Below are 21,369 nucleotides of genomic sequence, written 5' to 3' on the forward strand. Positions count from 1 at the left end.
CCTCAGGGAACTGGCCCTTCACGGAGGGAAGGACAGCTGGTCAATGCACAAAATACCGTATAGATTGTGATAACTGCTTTCCAGGGACCTAAAGCAGAGTTGTTGTGGTAGCGAGTGACTGAGGGTGAGGGAGGCTGCTGCAGCCATGACGGTCAGGGATAGGCTCTCTGAGGGGCAACATTTGACCTGTCCTGTGCTGTAAAGAGCTGGAGAAAACATCTTCCAGGCTGAGGCAGCATCATGTGCAAAGGCCCTGCGGTGGGAATAAGCCCGGTGTGTCGGGCGGACCAGCCCATATGACTGGTGTGGAGGGAGATGCTTAGTTTCGGGGAAATGTCAGGAACATACGGTGTGGTCTGTATGTTGGGGTGAGGTTTTCCTTTATCAGGATGCGCTGACAGATAAAAATAACATCAGTGATGGTAACAGCCAGTGCTGACCTCTCCTGAGGCCTCCTTCTGGGGCGGTGCTGAAGTTGAGGTTCATTATCTGTTTGATCTTCTGAGGTAGGTGTTTGAATCTCCGTTCAGAGAAGAGGAAACTGAGGTTTACACTCTTGGGCCTTCCCCAGCTGGCAGGTGGGACTGGGGCCAGAGCCTCCCCCACCCTCCTGTTTCCTCCCTCCTTGGGGTCCCTGGGCCGTGGTTGAGTCCCCCATGGAAGGAGCTGTGGAAAGACTCACTTGTAAAGTCTCTGGGGACCTGTCACTCTGTGGTGAGGCTGGTTGCTGTTCATTTGGCTGGAAGGTGGTGGGGGCTGGGAGCGGTTAGAGTGGGTGGGCCTGACCCCCCAACTCCAGAGCTGTGGTTCTGTTGTCTGACCCCTGCGACCTGTATTTCGCAGAAGAGGGAATAGAGGCTGGAGCACAGGAGTGGATTCCCCCGGTCACACGGCGAGTCAGTGGTAGGGCTGCGTTTGGAACCAAGCCAGCAGGTCCTAAGCAGTAGGCATTGTATCGTACCCATTGTGCAGAGGGGAAAACTGAGGCCCAGAGAGGAGGAGTCAGTCTCCCTAGCCACCTAGCTAGTGTACATCATTTCTTGTAATTCTCGTAGTGATCCTTGAAGTCAGCACTACTGTTATTACTGTTTTACAGGTGAAGAAACTGAGCTGCAGGGAAAGGGACCGACCCTTCCTTCCTTCCTTCCTCCCTCCCTCCCTCCCTCCCTCCCTCCCTCCCTCCTTCCTTCCTTCCTTCCTTCCTTCCTTCCTTCCTTCCTTCCTTCATCAAAAGTGTACTGAATGCCAGGCACTGTGGTGCTAAGTGCTGGGCCTAAAGCCATGGCTAAAATAGAGTGATTGAAACAAGAATAAAACTGTGAGTAAGCGAGCTCTGGGAGCTCCCTGTTGGGTGAGGAAGACTGCCATTAATTGAATAATCTCAAAATCAAGGTTAAGTTCCAGCTCTGGTGGTGCTAAGTAAGGAGGGTATGTGGAGGGGTTCCCCGGGTGGCACAGTCGGTTAAGTGTCCGACTCTTGGTTTCAGCTCAGGTCGTGATCTCAGGGTGGTGAGATGGAGCCCTGTGTGTCGGGCCATGCACTCATCAGGGAGTCCGCTTCTCTCTCTCTCCCTCGGCCCCCCCTCCCCCCATGCTCAAGCTCTCTCTCTCTCAAAAAAAAAAAGGTTATATGGAGCTACTGGAGTCTGTGTGGGCTGTGACCTCATTGGGAGGGCGGGGGAGGTGAGTGGTTGTGAACTAGGTGAAGGGACGGAAATGAGGGTTGGAGGTAGAGGGAACTGTATGTGCCAAGGCTGGGGGCAGGTATAAGCTTGGTGTGTTTTCAGAACAGCCTGAAGAGCCTAGAGGCTGGGCTGGCTGCAGCATACTTTGGTGGTAGCAGTGAGGCTGGGTCCTACTTTTGGTTGTTACTCTCAGAGCAAGGGGGGAGCCATTGATAGACATGGTGGCATCCATGGAAGAAACTACATTTGCATTTTGTAAAGATCCGCTCTTGACTTGCCTGTTGTCACTCTAGCCAGGGATGTTTAAGCGACCTAGGCCTCCCAACCCCCGGTCATCCTGCCAGGCCACGCTGCTCTCCTACCCCAATGAACTTCGCCCAACTTCTGAACTCAAGAGGCAGAATAGTCCCATGGGAAAGACTTGATTCTGCAGTGCCATGGGCCTGGGCTCAGTCATGGCTCTGGCCTTTCCTCCTTGCATGACCTTGAGGAAATGACTCTACTCCGTGATTGCATTTCCTTGTCTGTGAAACAGGGACACAGCAGTTACCTCCTTATAGACCCTTGGCGTTGATATACAGTAAGTGCTTGATACATGTCGAAGCTCGTTCCTGTGGCCATACTGCATTGGAAGCACCAGCGTCATATAGTCCAGATAACTTGTTGTCCTGGGGTTTCCCTCATCTGATCTCACCAAATGGCTCCTTGCTTTCTAAACTCAGGAACTGAATGTAATTGGGTAGTTCAGCATAGTTTATATTATTATAATTATTATGATAATTATCATTATCAGATCGTCTGTCCTTAATGAATATTTGCTAAAAGAGACTGAGTGGTGGAGAAAGAAGCCATTTCACAGCTTACTGATTATGAGACTAATACATAGCCTATGAAATAGGAAGCCATGCTATGTAACAATATCTATTGCGTATTTGTAATAATTCACAATGAGGTGTTAGGACCATGTCAGCTCCTACTGGAGATGCTTTGGAGGTTTAGTTCTCTTGCCAGCGAGGTGATTGTATTCGTTAACTTTTGCTGCTGTAACAAAATGCCACAAACTTGGTGACTGGAGACGACGGAGATTATTATCTTAGACTCCTGGAGGTGCGAAGTCTGAAATGGCACTTACAGGGCCACCATCAAGTTGTTGTGGAACATGGCGGGCTGTGTTCCCCATGGAGGCTCCAGGGAAGCATCCACTTCCTTGCATTTCCGGTCTCTGGAGTCGTCCTGCGTTCCTGAGCTCCTGGCCCCTTCCATCCTCAAGGCCAGCAGTAAACCGGTGGGGTCTTTCTCACGTGGCACCACGCTGACGCTGTCTTCTCCTGCCTCCCTTTTAAATTTCCCAGGGCCCTTGTGATGACGTTGGGCCCCTCTGGGTATTCCGGGATAACCTTCCTGTCTCAGGTTCATTAACTTAATTGCCTCTGCAGGGTCCCTTCTACCATGGAACACCGTGTATTCACAGGCTCAGGGATGAGGATGCAGACATCATCTCTTGGGCGGGGGTGGGGGCGTCTTGTTTGGTTGACCACAGTGGTCAAGGGCAGGTGGGGTCTCTCTGTTCTATGGCATCTTCAGACTCCCTCTGCAAGGTCTCCCTCCCTTCCCTTCCCCTTCCGGGCCCGGAAGGCCAGAGACTGTGCTGGACCATGCGGACGAAGGTGCCTGCCCTCGTGGGGCAGGGTGAGGATGGGGACAGCTTCATCGATGTGGCCGCATCACGAGCGGCACGTGGGTGGGTAGCCCTGGAAGCTGAGAGCACAAGACTAGGTCAGAGCGGATGCAGCCGGGCAGTGTCTGGACGCTCATGGCCCAGAGGTCAGATCCTGGCTCCCTCCAGCTGGCTGTAGGTGGTGGGGCTGGCACTTCCTCCACGGAGAACCTCGGTCTCCTTTTCTGTGAAGTGGGGTGAGGTGGTCTGGGATAAGGCGATGTGCAAGAAGCAGTGGGAACGTAGCCGACACACCCTAAATTTAAGACCCCCCCCCCCAACTGCATCGGAGTGGCAAATGTCTGTGCCCTCAAGACAGACGCTGCTCTTCCTGTGCCCGAATTCCTTCCCTGGGGTCTGAGCAGGCGCTGGGAAAAATCAACCAGAGGAAACTTCTGTGCAGAGCCCCGTCCCCTGGCCGTGCCCTGAGTACCGCTATTTTTACATTCTCTCACTTTTGTGTATTGTTTCCTGACTCTGCAAACACAATCCTTCACAGGCTGGGGCGGCGGGGGCGGGGGGCGGAGGGGGGACTCCCTCACCAGCCCCAGAAACGATTGTTTGGGGAGAAGGAAAAAAAAAGGCTGCTCTGAGGAAAAAACAAAACCTCTTGAAAGTCATTGTCTTCAGATGTCAAGTGTCAGCCCCTTGGAGAGGAGACCACATTCCACCCATTGTCCTGCCACAGACGGGCACAGGGACCCCAGGACGTCCCGCCGCCCCGCCCTGCATCCTGGGGCCCCCGAGTGACTTGGTTTGCTTTGTCTGGGACATTCCGGCGGGAAATACCACCCAAAACGGAGCCTGTTCCCAGCCGTCACCGTCCTGGTCACTTGAGGCTTTTCCTCGCAGCTGACCCCCCCCAACAGGCCCCTGATGGGCTGGTGCTGACAATAAGGGCTGACACCCGTTTTGTGTTTTCTAGCGCATTTCATCTCAGCTCATCAAGGTGGGCACCGTGTGTGTGTGTGTGTGTGTGTGTGTGTGTGTGTGTGTGTGTGTGAGAGAGAGAGAGAGAGAGAGAGAGAGAGAGAGACAGCTTAGCAGGGTATAATTCACGGACCGTCTGATTTACCCACGTTTAGTGTGCAATACAGTGGCTTTTAATATATTCACAGAGGTGTGCAGCCATCACCACCATCTAATTTAAGGACATTTTTAGCAACCCCCCCAAAGAAATTCCACACCCATCAGCAGTTAGTCATTGTGTTTGTATCCCCATTTCGCAGGGAGAGAAACTGAGATGACAGAGGCTGTCCAGGGTCACAAGGCCAGTAAATGATGGAGCCTGGCTCTAGAGACGTTTCCTTCACTGTGATGTAATGCAGTGGTTCTTAACTGGGAGACATTTCGTCCCCCAGGGGAAATTGGGCAATATTTGGGGGCATTTCTTGTCACAACTGAGGGCAGGGTTTGTTACGCTGTTTAGCGGGCAGAGGCCAGGAATGCAGAACATCCCACCCTACACAGGACGCCCCCACAACAATGAATTACCTGTTCAGATTTCAGCTGAATGAAATCTGGGGATGACAAGCCCCTCCAGAATCCTGCTCCGATGAGCCCAGCCTTCAGGAAAAAACACCGAGGGGCCCGAAGGAGGGGGAGAAGTTGGGGTGAGGATAGGAAGGATCTCAGACCACGTTACAGGTCTAGGGGCCAAGAACAAAGGGAGAGAAATTCCCAACAGTGTAGAAAGGACTTAGCAGGAATGAGATCTGTGTTCCATTAGTGATGCCTGCCCTGGGTGAGGGTGTGGGAACAGTGGGCTCTCAGTGGCCAGGTCTGCATCGAGGACTGGGATCTCATAGGCAAGTGCCCCTAGGCCCAGGTAGGAAGGTGAGTATAAGCAGCACGGCGGGTAGGGGAAAAGAGCAGCGCTGGCCCTGGGTGAAGGTGGGAGCTGCGGTGCTCCTGCAGCCGGCTGTGGCCCTCTGGGCATTTGAGACCTGTGGTCAGCTTTTCCAGAAGAAGCTAGGAACTGGGATTTTAATGGGAAATCTGGTATTGAGACCTAGGCCTGAATGTTCTCAAAGCCCACTGCTGGTCAGACGAAACATGCCTGGGGGTCACCAGTTTGAGAGTGAGTTTTAGCTTGATAGCATGCAGGAGGCTCTGCGGGAATCATTGTTGAAAGAACGGCAGGTTGTCGGTGAGTTCAGGGAAGAGTGCAAGCCGGGCCCCAGCCCCGGGATGGGGTGGGGCCTGTGTGGGGAAAAGTGTTGCCTTTCCTCTGTCCCTCCCATCCCCCTATTATTGCATCAGCCTGTTCACAACAGGTTGTAGCAACTTGGGTTTTGCTTCAACTGCAACTTCCTCCATGCTCAGGGATGGAGTGGTGCTGGGTGAGAACTGGACACCTTTTTTCAGGGCCTAGAAACTAGGTTGGGGGTAGGGCGAGTCTTTTCTAGATGATTTATGATTCCTCAAATAAACACAGATGATTTACCACGTGGTAGGCCCAATCCTGGGCTTTGGGGGTCCAGCGCTACCAGGTCAGACAAACATGATTGCCTTCCTGGAGCTGACAGTCTGGCACGGTAGCTGAACAATAGGCTGATAAACGGACGCGCGTACCATCCACAGCGACTATGGAGAACACAGGTCAGGAGCAGGGACTGATAGTTTAGTTAGGATGGTCTTGGAAGGACCGAATGTGCCTCGGGGCCTTTGCACTGACAGTTCCCTCTACCTCGAATGCCTTTCCATCAGATAGCTGCAAAGCTGCTACCTCACCTCAGTCCCCGAGTATCTATCTCCTCAAATGCCATCTCATCAGAAAGGCTTTCCCTGACCATGTCTGTGAAATAGCTCCCCTACCCCATCCCTCTGTGTTTCCTGATCCGGCTTTATTTTTACTCCTAGCACTCATCCCTCACTGCCATCGCATTTTAAAATGCGTGTGTAACTGGTCTTGCCGCTGCTCCACGAGGACAGAGATCGGGCTGATTCACTCAGTCACTGACATGTCATTGGCTGCTGGCACAGGGTCTGCCCGGTATATAGCAGCTGTGTCGTAAGTGTTGAGTAAATGGGTGACTGCAGGAATGAGCGAACACGCCCATAGCAGGGTCCTGTCCTGTGTGTCTCCAGGGCACACAGGGCCCCGGTAGTGCTGGTTCGCATGGAGAAGACTTGGTGATGGCTTTCTCCGCCGAGAATATAATCATCCCCAGGGTCCTGCTTCCTTTTGTGGCCCCCGGCCACTTCTTCCAGGTTCTTCCAGGAAGTCTTTGTAGTTGACAGAGTTTTTACCTGCATCATCTCGCTTAAACCTCAACTGCCTGTTTTTTTAGGCACGGACACAGAGTCAGAGAAGTAGGGTGACTCACTGAGGTCACGTGGTTGGCAGTTGACAGGGCAGGATGGCGAGGTGTGCCACTAGTGACGGGGATGTGGCAGCCCACTACAGTTTATAAAGCCTTTCTCTTTCTCGAAACTCCAGGAGACTTGGAAGCAGGCAGGCAATCACGGAACTGTTTTTATGGAAAACACAACTATCATAAGTGAAAATAATGTAGAACAAGTGTAAAAGTCCCTGGTGGATCGGAGGAGCTCTATAAATGGGGTTGATCCAATTCCAGAAGTTTCCTTAGGAAACACAGTGGGTTCGTATCTATCCACACCAGGGCTTGGGTTCCCAGAAGATACCCTGTAAACTCAAGGTGGGGCTGTGGAGAATATTCTAGCTGATGCTTGACTGAGCACTTCCTGTGTACCAGGCACCACTCGAAGTGCTTGTTACCCGTGTTCGCTTCTGTAATCCTTAGTGTAATCCTCTGGACTCGTTCTTTCCCCATTTCATGGAGGAGGGAACTGAGGCAGAGAGAGGGTAAGTAATTTGCTCAAGGTTGCACAGCCTGCCAGTGGCAGAGCTGAGATTTGAGCCCGCTGACCCAAGCACATTGTTTGCGCTTACATTGTATTTCGTTTTAGGTTCACCGGAGCCTATGATGTCAGTGGTTTTGTTATTCCTATTCGAATCACAGATGAGGCACAGAGAGGCGGAGCCCCTGGTGTAGGTCACACAGTAGCAGGTGGTGAAGGCAGGACCTGAATCAGGCGGCGGGTTCCAGCCCCTGAGCCTCAGCCACTTCATATACCGCTTCCCTGAGAGATGCAGGGTCCTTCCCGCATTTGAGGAGGGAGAGCAAAGAGCAGAGAGGGCTTGGGGGGGGGGGGGGCGAGGAGCATCTGGGAGGCGGTCCTGTCTCACGGGGAGTGTATGTAGGTGCCCGGCCACGAGGCAGCCCCGGTACGAAACCGCTTCCAGGTCTGACTGGGGCCTGCCCGCGGTTCCGCAGCCCCCCCCCCCCGGACTTCAGCCCCCCACCCCCTGCAAGATGTTGCCACTCATCACAGTATTTCCATGTTTTAGCAGCCAGGAAGGCTGTCCTGGTGCGGACCGGGAATGTCAGTCTGGCCTGGAGGGGCCTCTGTTAACCAGTCACCGTGCCCTCCTTCTTCAAAGGCTTCCCTCCTGCAGACAGGGCCGTTCCAGGTGTTTCCTCCCACCCCTCAGCAAGGCCCTAGACCCTCTTTGTTCTGGAGGCTGCATGGTGGCCCCCTAGCCAGACTCGCCACTGCCAGCCCCTGCAGTCCTGTGCCTGGTGGCTTCGTCCGGCCAGCAGAGCTGCAGGGCCCACCGAAGTGCCAGGCAATGAACACCCCCTCCCCCCAGCCCTCCAGGCAGGACTGGTGTATAAATGCCCCAGCTCCCTTGCTGCCTCCCTGCCCCAGGGTCACTCAGAGACACGTGTTCTGCACTGGCTCTCAGGGGGTCTCGAGGGCTGGAGCTCCTGTCGCCCACCCTGGCCACTTGCTTGCTCTCATGCCCTATAGTAGCTGCCCTCCCCGCCCGGGCCCGCTTCTCCCCTCCCCTGCCTGTGTTTGCCGGAGCACCTCCCAGATCGACTGCTTGCACTCAAATCCTTATCCTGGCCGGCGTCTGCTTCTCGGGGCCCAGCCTCAGGACTCCCATCATGGCCCGTCTGCTAGAATATGCCCGCCGTCCACGCCCGCGGTGTTGTCTGCACAGCTCCGAGTAGAGCTGGTTGGTGTTGACGTTTGTAGACGTGTACATCAAGATTTATTCCTTGGACGACATGGTTTTCTTTTTGCATTTGGAGCCAATACTCGGATTTTTTAAGGTCTCCAGTGTTTTGTTTTTTAAAGATTTTATTTATTTATTTGAGAGAGGGAGACAGCGTGAGAGAGGGAGAGAGAGTGTGAACATGAGCAGGGGGGAAGGGCAGAGGGAGGAGAAGCAGACTCCCCACTGAGCAGGGAGCCCCATGCGGGGCTCGATCCCAGGACCCCGGCATCATGACCCAAGCCAAAGGCAGCCACTTAACCCATTGAGCTACTCAGGCATGCCAGGGTCTCCAGTGTTTCTGGTGGTCGGAAAATCCAGGCCTAGAGGCCAGGGGGAAAGGGCCTACTCTTGTTTAATACGGAATTAAAAGTGCCTACCCCTTCCGTGGTCATTTATCGAGTACTTATTGGGCATCTCCTGTGTGCCTGGTGACGAGCTGGATCCTGGGGGCTCTCAGTGTGGGGGTGGAGGGAGACACACAGGTTGACACATGGTGTTTATTTAATCCTTATGTGAGCACGTTGCAAGGCGAGGCCTTGTTACCCAGGCACAGAGCCTGGCCGGCTGACTGTAGGGCCTCCATGTGCAGATTTATGCCCTGGTTTCCTTTTCCCTAAAATGGGGATGCTCACAGCACACCTTGTAGGATTGTTCCCAAGGTCAAACAAGCTGGTCATCATCAGGCACCTGCGAACCCACTTTTACTCCTCTGTGCCAGGCAACGATCTAGGCTTAGGAGTGGATGCTGTGTGAATAAGCCTCTGCTTTCCTGGTGTAGACATGGCAGGCAGTAAATGAGTGATAAGCAAGGAAATAGATATGTGTAGGTGGAGGTAAGTGCCGTAGGGCAGGAAGAGATGGGTGAGATAGAGCGATCGGAGGGCAAGAGTGAGCTGAGCTTCTGCTGCAAATGGGGTGGTAGGAGAAGGCCTCTTAGAAGTGACGTTTGGTTCTAGATGGGAATGAATTCAGTGAGGAAGGGGCCCTGCGGATATCTGGAGACAGTCTTCCAGACAAAGGGCAAGTGCAAAGGCCCTGGGGTGGGATGGTGCCCTGTATGTTCATGGAACAGTATGGAGGCCTCAACTGTAGCTTATTTCTAGTGCTTACAAGAAGATATTAGTCTGTTAAAGCTATGGTACGATGCAACATTATTTGTGCTGCTTTATATAGTGACATGAATTTTATATACATATGCAGAATTCATCATGTGCTATGGGGGACGTGACATAAAGGAATAAGTGTGAAGTTGTAAAAGGAATGTTATTTTCTCTCAGTCCTGTCTGGTATATCTGTGAGTGAATGTGTAACCTTCCCTGACTATGACGTCTCTAATCTGAAAATTTGGGTATTTTGGGAAAGTTGTTCTGGGCAGTGGCTTTCTGCTCCTGGCACAGGCCCCACAAAAAGGGGCGAGGATGGCGTGTAGGAGGTGTCACTCTCAGCCTGGGTGGTGGTGGGGGCTCGAGTGGGGGGATGGTCTCTCCCCCCTGGCTGTGGAAGTGCCAGGCCAGCTCGTCGGGGGCAGGCGGAGATGGGCACCTTCCTGGGGGGCCTTGTGGCTTCCAGAGTCAACACACAGAAGGAGGGGTGTGCAGCTCAGAGGCTCACAGCAGAAGGAAAGCCTTCTCCTCTCCTGTTTGTCTGGCTCCTGCTCTCCGCCGGCGGGCACTGCCCTATTTGCACGGGGACACACGCCCTTCGGGAGGAGAATGCAGACTAGCCTCCTCGACGCTGAAGAAATGATAATTTGGGTGGGCAGGAGGGCCTGGTTTGTGTAGCCAACTCTTCTGCCCAAAATAAAAGAGAGAAAGAAAGAAAGAAAGAAAGAAAGAAAGAAAGAAAGAAAGAAAGAAGGAAAATACATTTATGTTAGAGAATGACTTGTGATTAGAAAGTGGCATGCTCATTTTGGAAATGTGGAAAAAAACAGAAATGAAGAAAGAAGAAAATTAAAATCACTTCTAATTCCATTCTCAGAATTAGGTTCCCTGGCTAGCGATAAAACCCCAGTAAGGGTTTTAATGAGATGGAAGTTTTCTTTCTTACTGAATTACAGGCAGTCCGGGGCAGATACACTGGCTCTTCTGTCCTTAGGGACATAGGCTTCTCTGTCACTGCTCCATCTTCTTCAGTATGGTTTCCACTTCATGGTACAAGGTGGCTGCTTGACCTCCAGGCATCACATTGGTTATCCAATCGGTAGGAAGGAGGAATAGCAGAAAAGAATCCTTGCCTGTTCTTCCCATCCCCAAGGATACCTCCAAGATGTTGTGCCGGGTATGTGCACTTACAGTCCCTAGCCCAAACTTAGTCACACGGCCATACCTAGCTGTAAAGGAAGCTGGGAAATAGTCTTTATTCTAAAATCTTGGATTCTATTTAAAGGCGAGACCAGATATTGGGGGACAGCTACTAATGTTGGCCATATTCTCACACAGTTCAGGTTCTTTCCTTCCACACTTCTTTTTTCTGCGCTCATGTGGAGATGATTTATTTAACAAAAAATGAGATTATATTTTCTGTATTCTGTAACTTGTATTTTTCCCCCCACCGTCAGGGAACCATCAATAGCCTTTGTCCATACCATTAAATGGACTTCTGAAAAACCATTTCTAGCATGATCGTCCTTTGTGGAGATGGACAATTTATTTAACTGAACCCCAAGGGATAGAATTATAAATCAGATACTGAAGTTAAATCTCGATGTCACGTGTGAGATTTATTTTTTGCCATGGCATAAATGCCCGGAACTTGAATGGATAGAGCATAGAATTTGGGCATTCGAAGGAGTCAGTGGGCCTTTGAGGGGTCTCCCCAAACTCTGGCCTCTGTGGGGCTGCTGGGAGCAGGCCACGCAGCCCCCACTCTGCTGGTTTTACTGTTTCATTGTTACTGCTTGGACTCGAGGGCCCTGCTTTTCTGTGACATGCTGCTTCCCTGGACACCCGGCCACCCAGACCGTGGTGGGGGATGGGTCCCCCCTTTCCTCTGTCCTTGCTGTAGTCCGGGGCTGCCCCGCCCCCCCACCGCCCCTCACTCCTGGCTGGTCCCCTGGCCCTCTCCGATTTCACCATATGTCTGGTGAGGTCACCCTGGCCACGGCAGGGATGTCCTTGGGGGGCAGCCGAGCCCCCCTTCCCCCAGTGATCAGGTTGCTGGCATCAGTCTCAGAGAGCCACTTGGAGGCCTCTTTCTATCCTTTTTATCTCCAGGGAGAGATTGATCCTCCCCAGGCTGTGGCTGCAGGTTCCAGACAGATGGCAGCTCCCCAGAGGCACCCCGAAGGGCAGCTGCTACCTGTTTTATGCTCGTGTGGTTTGTTGTCTGTAGTTCCTCACCGAGGATACATGTGTGTTGGGGGGGTAGGCTGGGGACTCATCACCGGACCAGACTGCCTGGGTTCGAGGCCCAGCTCTGCCACTTGCTAGCTAGGTGGCTTCGGGTAAGCTCTTTACTGTGCTGGGCCTCCGTTCCCTCCTCTGTAAAATGGGCACAGCAGTAATAGTACCTACCTGCTATTGTTGTCTGAGGATTAAAACACTTCGCGCAGCACTGGGCACATAATAGCGCCGAAGATGTGAGGGATGGTACAAATAACCAAGAGCGAATGTTTTATTATTGCTATTATTATTACTGTTACTATTCTAGTACTCCCAATTCTGTACTGGTTACTTCTGGAGCCTCTTCTGGGCCCCCTGCCTCGGTTTCTCTCCCTCTCCCACCTGTCCTCCACACCTTTGTTAAGCACCTGCTGTGGGCTGAGGACATGGCAGTGAACGAAACCGCCTTCTGCCCCGAGACAGCTCGCGCTCTACGGGGGAGACGCTGCCAGACAGGGCGGTACATACGTAACTCCGTCGATCAGGCCACTGCCGACAGTGACCAATTCAGGGGAGGGTGACAGGGTTCAGATGGCTGTGGGGAGCGTGGCGAGACTGTCCTTTCCCTGGGCCTAAGAGGAGACCTCTCTGAGCAAGCGTCTCCCCTGCTGGTCGAACGTCTGGGAAGAAAGCTCCCTGGCACAGAGCAGCCACCGCAGGGGGCTGGGGGGGACAGGCCCACTGCGTTCACGGGACAAGAGGGGACTAGCTCCCTGCAGCTGAGTGAGAGGGGCGGGAGGAGCCCTCATCCCGCAGCGTCTTGTCTTTCTGGGTTTTAGTAGGAGCCTCTTCTAAGGCAGGGCTTACTCTTCCTTGGCACTACTGACGCTTGGGGACCAGACACATCTCTTTGGGGCCCGTCATGGTCACTGTAGGATGTCTAACGGCATCCGTGACCTCTGCCCAGTAGCACTCACATCCCTAGTGACAACCCCAGGTGCCTGCAGACATTGTCATCTCTTCTGAAGGGCACAGTCACTTCTGAGTTGGGAACCGCTGCTGCAAGGCAAAGATGGGGCAGGTGTGAGCCGCACATCGGGAGACCTGGTTCCGATCCGTGTTTTATCCCTAACTTTTTGTTTGACCTCGGATTAGTGCCTCTCATGCTCCCTGGTTTCCTCCGTGCAGTAGGAGTTCTCTGGAGACGGCAAACACACAGCCCTGCTAGCCCCGCCATTGCCATAGCTGTGGCAGACGTCACTGATCGATCCTGCTGTGTCTGGGAGCCCTGGAGACACTTGGGCCCAAGGAGCAGCCTGTCTGGTCCTCTCTGAGCAGCAAGCAGGAGTCAGACAGTCCTGGGCTCGGGTTTGGCTCTGTTGATTTCTGGCTAGTTGACTTCTATTAGGTTACTTAGCCTCTGGGCCTCAGTTTTTCTCATCTGTAGAGTGGGACCAATATACCTACCCTGAAAGCTGATTGTGGGGTTCGAAATCAACTAATGATGGGACCGTGTGGGTCTCAGCACAAGTCTGGTACGTGAAAGAATGAGAGCACTTGGGTATTGTTCTGGGTGTGGAGTCGTGGGGACTCTCGTCCACTGCTGGTTGGAGTGTATGTGGGTACGGTCACGTCAGAGAGCTGTTTGGTATTCACTTGTCAAGTTGAACATGTTTCTCACCTCGGGCCAACAATCTCACACCTGCGTACACATCTGGAGGGACTGGCACGCTCGTACCGCAGGAGACCCAGGTGAACTTGGGGGATCTGGAGCACCTGGGCCCCGTGGACCTACTACTCGTAGCTTTGTGTATTCGAAGGACATTTGAAACGACCTACACTTCTGCCCCATGCGAGTGGGTACTACACGTCTAAGTCCTCAGCAACAAAGTGAACAACGCTGGGGGGGCAGGTGCACAGGTGGCTCACCTGTTTCTGCCGTGATTCTTTTCTTCCTGTTCCGCACTGAGGTTTGAGATTCACACGGTACGTGGGGATACAATACACACTGATGAGGCTTTGCATATGCATTGGCCTGTAACCGCCGCGCAGATCAAGTAATAGAACATTTCCAGCACCTCCCAGGGCTCCCTGGTGCCCCTTCCCAGTCTGCACCTCCCCCAGATTTGATGAATTTCTTTTAGAAAATGGTCTGAAGCAAATTTGGGGTAATGCTAAGATTTGCCAAAGCTGAGTTTGTGGGTGTTGGTTGGCTTTTTCTCTGTCCTTTTCTAAATCCTTCACGTATTCCAGCATCATCGTCATTAAAAGCAGAGGGGGGCTTGGGCAGGTGTGGGGGCAGGGAGCCCGGCGGCATGGACACCACACGGACAGAGATGTCGGGGCCAGAGCAGAGTCTCAGGCAGCCCTGGGACTCCTGAGAATGGCCTCGTCTCTAAGTGAGGCTCCCGAGACAGACCTGCTTTTGGCCGAGTGTTCCAGAGCTGTCAAGGCTTGGGCCAGGAGTTGCCCCCGAGGGTCCCTCTAACCACCCCGCCCGCATGGAGGGCATTGGCACCGGCTAGAAAAGCCAGTTGTGCCTTGGGCAGCGCAAGGGGCTGGGCCCAGAGCCCCTGCCTATCCATTCTTTCTGGGTCACGAGCTGCCCATTGTCCCCATCACGCAGGCCCGGCCCGTTTGCGGCTCCTCTGTGGGTGGCCCGAGAGGCCTCTCATTGTCCCAGCACAATAGGGGTAGCTTTGCTTGCTCCAAGAAACCAGGACAGGAAGCCCCAATCTAGGCCAGCACTCCCAGCTTCCTGCTGTCCCCAGCAGTGCTGGGCCAGCAGGCCTTTGTCTCCCTCCAGTCTCAGGAGGCTGGAGGCCGGCCTTCCCAGCAGCACCACTGCCTACTGAAGCATCTTCTAGGAGCTCCTGTCCCCCGGCCCTGGCCCTTTAAAAGGAAAGGTCAGCAGGCTTCCAGTAGGCTCCTGCTGTGTGTCGGGCACATCCCATCCCTTCCTTTGATTGTTGAGTGCTTGCTGTGTCCCAGGAATACCGCTGGGAGCAAGACAGGCAAGCCCCCTGCCCTCATGGAGCTTTTATTCACTTTATCCTATTACATTCTGAAAGGTAGGGTGGTGTTGCTATGATCCCCCTATTTGGGAAGAGTAAAGCGAGGCTCAGAGAGGTTAATGCATTTTCCTGAGTTTACACAGCAGGAAAAGGAGGATATCTGGTTTAAACACAAACTGTCAGTTTCCAAACCTGGCCTTTATCGTTGGATTGGGGTAAAGGTTTCGTTCCAGCCATGCTCCCTTCTTATCTTGGCCTTTCCCTTAGGAGCTGATGTAGATTGCCTAACCTCACTCTTTGCATCTGTCGAATGGATTTTTAATGCAAGATGGGAAGGTGGGGAGTGTATGAAGACAAGGAGGGCTTCCTGGAGGAGGTGACATTTGAGCTAAGTCCTGATGGATGTTAAGGAGCTGGCCCATGGCAGAGCCAGGGAGAATATCCTGCTAGTAAGAGCAGCATGTGCCAAGGTCCTAGAGGCAGGAATGTTTCCTGGCAGGTGGAAGAAATAGAATGATGGTGGGGCTGAAGATTATTGAGGTGTGGAGTGATGGAGTGCTGGAAAGTGCTGAGAGATTGGCTAGGACAAGATCATGGGGGCCTTATGGGCTGTGGAAGGATTTGTTTGTTTGTTTCTTTAAGTGTAGTCGGAAGCCATGGAGAATTTTAAGCTGTGGATTGACAGGATCTGATTTACATATTTAATAGGATTCTTCTGGTAGCGTGTGGAGAGAGGACTTTGGGGGGCAATGAGGGGGAGCAGGGAGGAGTGATTGCATTAGTCTAGAGGTGCCTTGGACTGGGGCAGGGATGGCCATGGAGGTGGAGAGAAGAGGTTGGATTTTTTTTTTTTAAGATCTATTTATTTATTTGAGAGAGAGACAGAGAGGGTGCACACGCAAGCAGGCGGAAGGGCAGAGGGAGAGTGAGAGTCTTCAAGCAGACTCCCCACTGAGCACAGAGCCTGACGTGGGGCTCGATCCCACGACTCATGAGATCATGAGCTGAGTGGAAACCAAGGGTTGGATGACCAGCCCACTGAGCCACCCTGGTGCCCCCAAGGTTGGATTTTTAATACCTGTTGAAGGTAAAGCTGATAGAATTTTCTAATGGATAGAAGTGGGGTGCCAGAGAGAGGGGTGGCAGGTGACTGGGACGACTGAGGGGTTTCTGCTGGAGCCCCCGGCAGGCAGCGGTGCTGTCAGTCGGGCTGGGAAGAGCTTGGGTGGTTTGGGTTGGGAGGGAGGATCGGGAACTAGGTTTCGGATGCCCCTTGGCATCCGGGTGGAATATATGGAGTCTTCAGGGGAGAAGTCCAGGCTGGGGACATAAAAATGGGCTGAGGGGACTGGTGGATATGCTGTGCCTGGCTCTGTGTCCTTACTTTCCTCCCCGTGACCCACGACACGAGGCACCAGTGCATCAGCCCCTTGGAGACCTGAGCCTGCGGTGGCTGGCGCCCTGCGACAGCCACTGACATCCACTGGGTGATGGAAAAGGATCTGACAGCCGTCTGTGGAAGGCCAGCCTCCTCTTGGCCTGCCTGCCCTTGCTTTCCTCCGTCCTGGGCTGTCCCCTCTGTGTCCCCGCCACTTGGAGATCTCTCCAGACAAGCATGGGCACACGCGACACATTCTTCATTAACCTGCAGCCGGCTCTGCAGTGGGGACCCCGCGCAGATCCCCTTTGCTATAATCAGCTGTGGCAGGGAGGGCAGCCGACGGGCCACCACACCTCCTTATGGCCCTGTGGCCGTGACAGGACCATGAAGTCGTTTTCACAGGGGATGTCCTATAGCTGATGCCAGGTCAGCCTGGGTCCGAGTCCTCCAGTGGGGGCAGACCAGGCAGAGTTTGCCGTGTGGGACCGGCCTCAGTCTCCCTTGGGTGCGTCTCCCCACCCCCCACGTTCTTATCAGTAGTCTTTCCACCACCTGCTCTGTCCCACCCACATGAGGGCCAGGCCACCGTCCTTTGTCATTTCTCATCAGCATGACTGCACCCCTCCATTCTGGTGTCCCCCTCCCGTCACGCTCAACCCTAAAATCCTGTTCTTCACAAAAATGACCAGTATTTTAAAACTGGGAGACTTTGCTAAAAAAAACAAAAATAAAAACAAACCAAAAAACCACTTTATTTCTGGCTTCTGTTGAAAAAAAATTCCAGAACACCTGGTGGTACTGGGCCCGCCACCTTCCCACCTGACCACACTTGGAAGGGAGAAGCGGCCACCCCCCCCACCTTTGATGGAACGTGCTTACCAGCTCCTCGCAGTCCCCAGCACCCCCCCTTCATTGGCGTCTGTCACCTCACAGAGGACAGAGATGATTTCTCCGTTCTGAGCCCCTGAAAAAAGTGGCAGGACAACTGCGGTCCGTCCATACAGCAGGATCCTGGGCAGCTGTAAAAAAGAATGAGGATGCTCCCAGTGGAGGATAGGAAGGGTCTCTAAACAGGATTAAGTGGGAAAAGCAGGTGCTGCCTGTCCTGGGTATGCTGCTATTTTTTTTGGTGTGTAAAAAAGGGGAAAAATAAGAATACGCGTGTGTGTGTATGTGTATAAGTCTATCAATTCCCATGCGTCATTTTTGCATGAAGATTCTCTGGAAGGGTACCCAAGACACCAGGAGCTGTGGTTTCCCTGGGGGGTGGGGAGGGACTAGATGCCCTAGGGCCCAGGGTGTAGGAGAGAAGCTTCTCGTATTTTTGACTCTTTATATTTTTGACTTTTGAACCATGTGAATGTGTTATTATTAAGAAGTTAAGTTTTTGAAAAAGGAAAAAAAAAAAGAAGGGAAATGAATTATAGCCTGAGAGAGACCCATGGGCGAGGAAGCAGATGGGGGTGCGTCTCCCAGAAGGCAAGGCTTTGCCGTGTTCCCTGCACAGGGCCTGGGCCAGGAGATGCTCAGTCAACATTTGTTGACCGAAGGGGGTGAGGGATATTCCAGTGTGTTTCATGCAGAAGCCGGGTAGGTTTTTCCTTTCCCCGGGAGATCGGGGACCTGGATGCTCACGTCTCCCTGCTTCTCTTCCCCTAGGCATTCCTGCATCGCATCCGGCAGAACGTGGCGGACTCAGTGGAGAAGGGCCTCACGGAGGAGAACGTCAAGGTGCGGACCGCTGAGCCAGCCCCTTTGCACACTGTGCTGCTGCTGGAGGAGCGAGGCTCAGAGGGCAGAGTGGGAGGCGCGCCCACCCTGCGGGCAGCTGGCTTTGCCTTCCTACAGCTTGCTCCTGCAGCCTCTGGGGGCTCCGTGCTTGGCGGATGTCAGGAGGACTCAGCCAGCTCGAGACTTTGTCTCCTTGCTCACCATGGCCATCCTGTCTTCCAGACTTCTCTGTGCCAGGGCCCCCTGGCATGGAGCCAGCGGAAAATCCCTTCCCAAGCGCTCCTGGGAGCCTGGCACCTCCAGCTGCCCTCTTGGCAGCCCTGGCCTGTGCCCCTGCACTGGGCATTGAGTGTCGAGGCAGGGCGGTTGAGTAATTGGGTCCGGCCTTCGTCTTGGCTGTGGCTCTGGGGAGTTTCGGGAGGACGTCAATAGGCCCTCTGTGTGCATAGCGGGGGCCCCTGCACTCCCCGGGCCTGGCTTTCTAGCGTGACCTCACTCTCTGGGAAGCCGCCTTTAGTTCTCGGGGCTCCGCGGTCCTGGTCCAGAGGGAGAGCGGGGGCAGGGTGGGGTGGGCGTCAGAGGTGACTGGCACGTACTGCACACGAAGGACTTGGTCCAACAGGATGTTCCCCCCACATGTCTCGGTTAGTCTGGACAGGGACCTTACAGTGGATAATTCTGAGTCCAGATTTTTGATAAGAAAGCTAAGGCTTTAGATGTAAAGAGACCTGCTCGGGTCTCGCTGCCTGGCTGGTTCCTGATAGCGCTGGGATTTAAGTACTTTAGGCATGCACGTATTCTTCCGTTCAGCAAATATTTTCTGAGGACCTGCTGTTTATTTGTTACGTGTATTTCTCACAATTTATTTCTTTTTTGCAATTTAACAGTTATTAGAATTTTAAATTATAATTTATTACGGTTTTTTTAGAAACTTTTTGAATAAGCTATGACTCAGTAAAGAGTGCATCCTAAGTGTTAAAACGTGATGCAGTTTCACATGTGAACACACCTGCGAACAGGACCACAGTGAAGACGGGGCATTTCCCGCCCCCGTAGGCTCCTCTGTGTTCCCCTCCCCATAAATGCCCACTCCCCAAAGGTAAACCACTGATCAGTTTTGCCTGTTTGTGAACTTTATGAAAAGTGAGCCCTTTCACGTCTAGTGCCTTTTGCCCACTGGTATGTGTGTGAGATTTGCCCACGTCGTTATGTGTGGCTATGATTCAGTCTCTTCAGTTGCTAGGTCATGATCCATAGTTCGAACGTCCTGTAAATTACCATCCATTCTCCTGCCGACAGATATTTGAGTTATTTCCAGTTCCGGGCTTTTAGGACCATTCTTACATATGCCATTTGGTGGACACAGGCTCTCGTTTCTTTTGGGAGACAGGTATTTATTTTGAAATTTTGCCGCCGTCCCTTGGAGGAAGTATGGCACTAGGCTCTATCCTACCTGTCTTTAACATAAGCCGATTCAACCATGTGAACTGGAAAGGATGAGAGAGAGAAGCGTAACCAGAGAGCACACGTGATTCTTCCAGCCACCTGCCTGATGAGTGTCCCCCAGGGCGAGGCGGAGGAGCAAGACACTCCCTGGCCCTCTCAAAGCGCAGCCACTGAGGAATGGTCTCCACCCCTCTGCCTTCCCTGCCCACCCTCAGGCCATCTCCCTCTGCAGACTTTCTGGTGCATTCCAAAAGTCAGTGGGGTTGGTCTTCGTTCCTTGAGGTCTTCGACTCAGATGTCACCTTCTCAGAGTGACTGTCCCTGGCCCTCTGCCCCACCCTGGGACTCCCTTCCTGTTTTACTTTTGTCTTTAGTGCTTCTGACCCCCTGGAATATTCTGTTCTTGTTCTTTGTTGTCTGTTCCCTTCCATTCCAATGTCACCTCCGTGGAGGCATGTACTTGTCTGTTCCCTGCTGTATCCCCCAGGGTCTCTAACAGTGCCTGGCATAGAGCAGGCGCTCAGTCAGTATTTGCTGAACAAATGAATGAGGAAGAAAACCTAGAGGGAACCAGAAACCAGGAGTAACACCGTTACCCCTGCTGCGAGCCCCAGTGAGATGGCTGGGGGGAGGGACTCCTCACTGGATTCATTGTGCTGTGTTTTAGTTTTTGAACCCTGGGGGTACCTTCTTCAAAATTAAATTAAAAAAATGCACCTCTTTTTTAAAAAAGAAGGAATAAAGAATTTATGCCGTTCAAAAGGACCTTAAGTAAGTACGTGAAATTCTTCCTAGTTCCTTTTCCCAGAAGTCCCTGCAGTCACCAGCTTGACTCTTCATTCAGATAGTCTCTGCTTTTGCCAGTCTAGAGAGGAATGGCCTTTTTAAAAAAAATTTAAATTTAAATTTATTTTTTTAAAGATTTTATTTATTTGAGGTTGGGGGTGGGGACTGAGCGGGGGCAGAGCGAGAGGGAGAAGCAGACTCTGCACTGAGCAGAGAACCCGATGCTGGGCTCGATCCCACAATCCTGAGATTATGACTTGAGCCGAAGACAGATACTTAACCAACGCCACCCAGGCTCCCCCCACATCCCCCCCCCTTTTTTCTTTTTCATCAACAAAAATGGGCCCATGCTGGAATCTTGCTCGGCACCATGATTGTCCCCCCACTTGCTAATGTATATTCAGAATCATTCCAGGATCCCGTATCCACATATACAGAGCTACAGATTCTTTCTATAGGCCGCATAGTATTTCCGCATGTAGAGTTTATTCAGTTATAACCACTCCAGTTTATTTAACTATTTGACGAGTCCCCCTTTGGACATTTGCCTTTTCCCCCAGTTTTTTGCTTTTGCCAATAAGGCTGTAGCATGTCCTTGTCTATCCACCAGGCTCTTCACCTTGGAATTATTAACACTTTGGGCTGGATGATTCTTTGCTGGGGGGCTGTCCGTGTATTGTAGGGTGTTTCACAGCATCCGTAGCCTCTACCTAGCAGATGCCGGTAGCATCCTTCCCCACCATTTGTGATGACCACAGATGTCCCTAGACACTGGCAGACGTTCCCTGGGGGACACAGTTGTCCCTGTTTGGAGACCACTGATTGACAGGCTAAATTCTAAAATGGAGAATTGGTGGGTCAGATTATGCATTTCAAACTTTGTAGATTCACATGGGGAAAAAGGCACTCATGTTATATATTGTTTGTGCATGCTAACGCAAGGATATTTTGGACATCCTTCCCTACTGTATTTTCTTCTGCCACATAATTTTAATAGGTGCGTGGAAGTACCCCCATCGTTTTAAAAATCAGCCTTATGATTGGACACACTGGTTGTCTGGCCACGATGAAAACCGTGATGAATGTCTTAATATAAAATTCTCTGCATGCTGCGTGTGAACCTCAGTTTCGCTGCTTACTGGACTGTGTGACCTTGAGAATGTTAATTCACTTTGGGTCCCTGCTCTTCGTCTA

General features: G+C 52.5%; 1 protein-coding gene across 1 annotated transcript in view; it reads left to right on the forward strand.

Annotated features, from left to right (window-relative positions):
- PREX1 (phosphatidylinositol-3,4,5-trisphosphate dependent Rac exchange factor 1) overlaps window positions 1-21,369 on the forward strand; it is a 175,142-nt gene that overhangs the window by 55,530 nt on the left and 98,243 nt on the right. Inside the window, exon 2 of the mRNA XM_026503688.4 lies at window positions 17,872-17,943. Within this exon, the coding sequence (XP_026359473.1) occupies window positions 17,872-17,943 (72 nt within the window). The remainder of the gene's footprint in view (window positions 1-17,871; window positions 17,944-21,369) is intronic.

The sequence above is a fragment of the Ursus arctos genome, unplaced genomic scaffold (genome assembly GCF_023065955.2).
Source record: "Ursus arctos isolate Adak ecotype North America unplaced genomic scaffold, UrsArc2.0 scaffold_16, whole genome shotgun sequence".
Taxonomy (NCBI): domain Eukaryota; kingdom Metazoa; phylum Chordata; class Mammalia; order Carnivora; family Ursidae; genus Ursus; species Ursus arctos.